Source organism: Bubalus kerabau, chromosome 6 (assembly GCF_029407905.1).
Source record: "Bubalus kerabau isolate K-KA32 ecotype Philippines breed swamp buffalo chromosome 6, PCC_UOA_SB_1v2, whole genome shotgun sequence".
Lineage (NCBI taxonomy): Eukaryota > Metazoa > Chordata > Mammalia > Artiodactyla > Bovidae > Bubalus > Bubalus kerabau.
In genome coordinates, this window is record NC_073629.1 from 120,106,765 (window position 1) to 120,113,244 (window position 6,480).

A 6,480-nucleotide genomic window follows, 5' to 3' on the forward strand; every position below is an offset into this window, starting at 1 on the left:
CACATTCCTCAAGACTGATGTGAGATCCGAGTGTTCACAGCCATTATCAGCTGCTGAGATGGACCAGTAAGAAACTGCCCCCAGAGACACTAGGCTCTCCTCTGAAATGGACTGAGGCACACATTTCTCAGGTGGAAGGCGTCTCCTTCAGTCATCACCAAGCTGCCTGTTTCCTCAAGCCTCGGGTCTGGGGGCAGCAGCCGCTCTGATGACAGAGCCGAACACGAGGCCCACCGGGGGAGCGCACGGGGCAGGAGCAGGGCCTCGCAGGGCCTCACACAAGCACCAACTCAGCAGCTGTGAGCTGTCAGAATCACTCAAGGTCACAAGTCAAAAAGCGCAGTGTGTGTTTCTATGAGGAGACCTGCTTCTCTTAGCATGGAACACACAGAGGGGCATACATACACACATGTCCAGGGATTGTAACATTCACTCAAAATGCAAGAATCAAAGTTACCCTGTAAGTAATAACATCACTTTATTTTAACTGAAGTTAAGGACAAAAGCTGGCCACATTCAGAGTTTAACAGGCCTCCTCCAGATGGTTAAAACCTTCTTCTCTTTCTTGGCTAATCATCTCCTAAATTCTAGCAATTCCCACAAGTTCTCTGGAACCACCTGAAACTGTCCTTTAAGGAGCCCCACCACACCACCACGTGGCGAAGCTCGGCCAGACGCACCGCTGGACACACCTCACTGGATATCATCATCGTCAAAGAGATCTTCAAAATCTACAAGATGAACAAAACCACAAATTGATGGTCACACAAGGTCAATAACAGAGGACATAACATAAAGGGGTTATGCAGTCGTTCAAAACCAGAGAGAAAACAGAAGACAATCTGATAAATGACTTTCCCGTGATGGGCTCCCAACTTTACCCAACCAGGGCTGACGCAGCCCAAGAGGACAGCGGTCCAGTGGGCACCTTTAGTCTTGTTTCCATTTAGACGACAACCTCGAGAAAACACGCAGTGTGCTCTGGACCCTGTGGGCTACCCTCACGGCCAGGACTGTGCAGGGCAGCGCCCGCACCTGTGAGCACGGCCAGGCCCCACTCGTGTTGACGCTGCGTGGAGGTGAAGGGGCGGCTGGCGGAAGCCCCCGGAGGCTCACAGCCTGAGAGTGGAAATGCTGGGGCTGGGGTTGGGGGCGGGGGGGCGGTGGGGAGGTGGGCAGGCAGCGGGAGGAAGGTGGTGGAGGAACGGAGCGCTGTGAGAACTCAGAGCCCGTGAGACTCCCGTTAAAAGGGTCGGACCTATATTTAGCTTGAAGATCACAGCCGGACCCCGTTCCCACTGGAAGAAACACTGCAAAATCAGGGTGCACTGCATCTGCAAGGGGTAAAACCTCGTTCAGGGTTATTTTGTCCTTCTGTGTACTTCTGTGTAAATTCTCTAAACTTCCACCACGGGTGTTACTTTCACGAGGGAAAAAGTACTACCATCCCACTCACGTGCACCATGCACTGAGGATGTGCAGAGTAACGGAACCAGCAAGAGGGCCACCAGTCCCCACGTGGCTGCTTTCCGGGGACGGCGGCACCAGGCACCCCCACCCCCTGCAGGTGCCGCCTCCTGAGACCCGGCCTGGAGGCACCCCTGGAGGCACCGTGCCACCCATCAAGCTCCCGTCGTGGAGCTGTCTCGGTCTGCCCCTTCTCGAAGGCGCTCCTGTTTTGTAAGACGTGAGGACAGCAGGCCCGGTTCAGGGCTAGAACCCACTGCCTCGGGGACAAGAGACCATCAAAGCCGTCTGTTCAGTGAGTGAAAAGGGCTCAGGACAAGCCCCTCCACAGGCCACTGGGCTTCCTGGCGGGGAAACGCCTCCCACATGCTGGGGCCGTCACAACCTGCCAGGCAGCGTGCCCAAGCCCAAGCCTGAAATCCTTCCCTTTTCCGAGGAATCGGCCTCTGGGGGAGAAAGGCCCTCATCCGCTCCTGTGCTCATTAGGCAGGGCGGCCTGGGTCCCTCCCACAGAAACTTCTGTCAGAACTAAAGAGCTGCTGTCAAAAATCTGCGAACATGAACCCTAGATACAGCCAACTGCCTCTAAGCCCCCAGGCTGGCAGAGGAGGAGCGGGGTTGGGTCGTGCCGGGTTGGCGAGCACACACTCCTGCCCAGGTGAGGCTCACGAGTGGGTCTGGAGAACGCTCAGACCTCTGCACCACGTGCCCCCACACCCACTTCCCTAAAGAACTTATATGCTACTCAGTTCCAGGGGCCCAAATGTCACCTCCTGTCCTCATAACGCAGCCTGGCTTTTCTGTTCAGCCAACGGGGGCCTGAACAGAACAGAGAAAATGGGCTCAGGCGTGAGAGGGGTCTGGGGCCAGCAAAAACCAACAGGGCAAGATAACATCTAGCTGCCACTGACCAGTGACCAAAGCTCTTTGTAGTCACAGGCGCCCTGCATGAAAGAAAGATGATGAGAGAGAAAAACCACTGAACTCTCCTGAGAGAGCAGTCTTATGTTTCTACTTATGATTTAACCCTCGGTAAGGATTTATAAATCTGTAGGAACAATGCCCTAAGAAATCGGAAGGGAACAAGAAAATACCCCCTCAAACGTGGATGAAGACTTCCTATAAAGTTCGTTTTTCACTGTTATTTCGTAAAACTCCACCCATGTTTCTCAAACTAGCACCAAACTCGAACACAAACAGCTGCTGGTCTCAGAGACGAGGCACAGGGGGAGCAAGAGGGCGGCTGTCGCTCCGCACAGGCACTGGGGACGAGCACCCAGGCGAATGGAGGAGCCCAGAGCACAGCCGTCAGGAGCGCGGAGAGAGCCCGGCGGGCGGATGCCACCACAGTCTAGGGCTCAGATTCCAACCTGGCACGCAGGACGGGAGCTCCTCTCCCTCCTGAAAAACAGGGGAGCCCATTTCCCACAGCTGCACTGCAGTCCAAGAACGACAGAGGACCTGGTCACAACCCACGTCACTCATCTCATGAAGCTGCTCCACCCCATAACCTGCAAAAGAAACATCGGCTGAAATTGGCAAGCCAATGCCAGCATCCTTACCATTAAAAAAGTCTGCGTGAACTGCCTTTTCATTGGCTGCCAAGTCCATCAGGAGCCCGGTGCTGCCTCCTGCCTGGTTGGGGGAAGGAAAGGTTATGTCAGCGGGGTTTTCAGAGAGAATGAAGGATAAGTGCCTCACGGGCTCCATACCACTGCTGGGCAGAAAGTGTCCAGGTCAGGGACCAAATTCAGTCCAGGGAAGGAAGTGGCTGGAGCAGGGGTGAGGCAGGCAGCATTTGGAGGAATGACGGGAAGGTCCCCTCAGGTCTTGGGGTCCTAGGCTCCTCCATGCCTTTTACAGAGAATCCTGCCTGGACGGCAGCTCGCCTGCACACACCACAGGAGGGGGCTCCTGTCCCCACTGGCCTGGCCACAGAGGCCCCACTGAGCCCACCAATCCCTCTGCTCTCGATGCCCCCTGCTTCTTCTGAGAATTAAGCCGTTTCCCCTGAGAAACTGACCTGCTGACCTGGGGTTCTTCTGGTGGGGGATCCATCATTGGCCACCCCTCAGCGTGGGCAGTAAAACAATGTCAGGACCACAGCTGGGCAGTGTCATGAGGACTCTGCGTCTCTCAGCTCACGTGGGGACACTACAGCAGAGGCCTCTGGGGGCCGCCCCCTGGTCCCTCTGCACCCTGACTCCCAGCACCCCCAGGTTGGCTGTCCACCTCTTCCAGCTCGGACAGCTGAGCACCTCCTGAGTTCCCCATGGAGCTGCGGGCGGCTGCTCTCAGCAACCAGGGTTCTCAGAGGCCTCCCTTCTCTCCTCAGTTAGCTAGCCCCACCCCCCACCCTGCACCCCACTGGAAGCCCTGCAGTGACATCGGTGTGGACTTGGCCCCTGGAGGCCTGGCCTTCATTCACACCCTCTTCTGGCTTCCTGTTCCTCGGTTCACACCACCCCACTCTCTCTGCACATCTGCGGAGCCCATCACCCCCACAGTAGAGCCTTCCAGGGACCCCACACCTGCCTAAGGCAGCGCCTGGAGTGAGGGCTGAGAAGCAGGTTAGCGGAGGGGCGACAGCCTCCTAGACTGGGGTATGGAGAGCCCACCCATCCCAGGACAGCGGGGAGCAATTCAAGATCTGCTGCCCTCTGCCCGCGCCCCCATCTCCCCTCACCTCCCGGCTTCATCCCCCGCTCTCCCTCAGGCACCTAAAGGTCTGGCCCGCGCGTTAAACCGTGTGACCGTGCCTTCCCTTAGACGCCCTCCCCCGTCCCCATCCCACCCAGCACGGCCTCCGGCATCTGGCTGCAGTCAGCTGCACTCCTAAGGCTTTGCTGGCCCACCCCTAAGCCCTGGGAGGGCTTCTAACAACCTGCACCGCCAACCTCCCCATACACCGGGGCTGGCAGTGACTCTCTCCGTAGCTATCTCCAAGAGCACGCAGGCTGGGGCTGTCCCCCCGCCCCGGGCTGTGAGAAACAGAAACGGAGGCCCTGACCCTGGGGAGCTGGCCTGACACTTGGAGACCACGGAACACCAGCACCAAGGAACCTCCTGTAACCCACAGGAGCGGGGGAGGACCGGGCACGGCGCTGCGCACGGCCCCCAAAACGGCCCTCTCCCCGCTCCCGGGCGGGTGCCCGCCTCCCTCCCAAGCCCCGCCGTCAGCCGGGCCCTCGCCTCCCCGCCTCCCAGACGTGGGCTCGCCCCCGCCGCCCGGCAGCACGCCCTCCAGAGCGGGGCCCACACCCAGGGGTGCCCTCCAGGCGGCGGGCACCGACGCTTGCCTCAGCACCGGCCGCCTCCCACAGGCTTCCCAGGGGCCCAGCGCTAAGGCAGGCACCGCGGGGAAGGCGAGCGCGGGACCCTGCAGGCCGCTGCCTTCTCTCGGCCCGGCCCCGAAGCGCGCCCGAGAGCTGCACGTGGAGCCGCTCCGGCCCGGCCCGGCGCGGCCCGCCTCACCTCGTCCAGGTCCACATACGGCCCGGCGCCCTCGGGAAACATCTCGTCCACCGCCGGCTTCATCTCCTCACACAGTCCCAGCGTCCCTGGCTCACTTCCGGCCCGCTGACTGCCTCTTCCGGTGCGTGCCCCGTCGTGGCAAGTCTAGACGCTGGAGGGCGATCGACTCTATGATTTCCCCCACCCCCACCCCCACCCCCACCCCCCCCCCCATCACCACCAACACCATTTGGCGAGTCTAGACTCCGGAGGACCTTCAACTCTATGGTCCCCTCCTACATTCGTCTCGATTAGGGCCGGTCGGGGGAGGACAGTCCTGGTCTGGCCTGGGGTGGACAGGGTCTTGGCTGCCTGTCAGCACGTACGAGAAGCTGCTTGATGACTTCACGGTGGCCTGCCACCACAGTCAGTTTGGCCCTAATGGGCTGGCACAGATAGGTGCCCAAGAAATTACCCATTAAAGGATGCGAGTGGTGAGCAGAGTGAAAGGCAACCAGAGAATGGAGAAAATATTTGCAAACTGTGTATCTGATAAAAGGTTAATATCCAGAATGTACAGAGACCTCCTAAAATGCAACAACAAAAAACAAAGCGGCCCATTAAAAAGTCAGCAAAGGTCTCAAATAAACATTTCTCCAAAGCAGGTTTATAAATGACCAATAAGTCCATGAAAAGATGCTCAGCATCACTGTTCATCAGCAAAATGCAAACCAAACCATAACGAGATACCACCTCACACCCATCGAGATGGCTACTATCAGCACCCCAGAAAATAACAAGTGTTGGGAGAATGTGGGGAAATAGGAACCCTTGTGCAATGCTGGTTGGGATGTAAAATGGTGCAGCTGTTCTTGAAAACAGTATGGAGGTTCCTCAAAGATTAAACAGATTTGCCAAGCATTAGCCCACCAGGCTCCTCAGTCCATGGGATTCTCCAGGCAAAAATTCTGGAGTAGGTTGCCATGCCCTCCTCCAGGGGATCTTCCCAACCCAGGGATCGAACCCAAATCTCTTACGTCTCTGGTGTTGGCAGGCAGATTCTTGACCACTAGCACCACTTGGGAAGCCAGATTTGCCAAATGGTCCAGCAATTCCACTTCTGGGCATATAATCAGAAGAACTGAAGGCAGGGTCTCGAAGAGATAGTATTTGTACATCCGTGTTCACAGCAACGTTCATCACGATGGTTAAAACGTGGTTCTTCACAATGGCTAAAATGTGCAAGCAACTCAAATAGGTATGAATCAACATTTGAATGGTTGAGCAAAATGTGGTGCATCCATGCAATGCAGTATTATTCAGCCTTTAAAAGGAAGGAAATTCTGACTGCTTCTGCAACGCGGGAGAACCTTGAGGACACCATGTTCAGTGAAATCACCAAGAAGCAAATATATGATTCCACTTATATAAGGTTTGTAGAGTAATCAAATTAATAGAGACAGAAAATAGGACAGGGCTGGGAAAGAGGAGTTAGTTTTTATTGGGGACAGAGTTTCAGTTTGGGACGAGGAGCTAGTCTGGAGGTGGAAGGTAAGGATT

General features: G+C 56.7%; 1 protein-coding gene across 1 annotated transcript; it reads right to left on the reverse strand.

Annotated features, from left to right (window-relative positions):
• Window positions 1-453: 453 nt before the first annotated feature.
• COPS9 (COP9 signalosome subunit 9) lies at window positions 454-5,090 on the reverse strand. The gene is made up of 3 exons (XM_055586622.1): window positions 4,942-5,090; window positions 3,030-3,102; window positions 454-731 (listed from the first exon to the last, which is right to left on the reverse strand). The coding sequence occupies exons 1-3, from the start codon at window positions 5,002-5,004 to the stop codon at window positions 694-696; spliced, it is 174 nt and encodes a 57-aa protein (XP_055442597.1). The 5' UTR covers window positions 5,005-5,090; the 3' UTR covers window positions 454-693.
• Between the last annotated feature and the right edge of the window lie 1,390 nt (window positions 5,091-6,480).

Coding starts and splice junctions, on each gene's coding strand:
- COPS9 (XM_055586622.1), bottom strand. CDS start 5,004: ATGAAGCCGGCGGTGGACGAGATGTTTCCCGAGGGCGCCGGGCCGTAT. Junction 3,103..4,941: donor CGTATGTGGACCTGGACGAG/GTGAGGCGGGCC, acceptor TCCCCCAACCAG/GCAGGAGGCAGCACCGGGCT. Junction 732..3,029: donor TCACGCAGACTTTTTTAATG/GTAAGGATGCTG, acceptor TTCATCTTGTAG/ATTTTGAAGATCTCTTTGAC.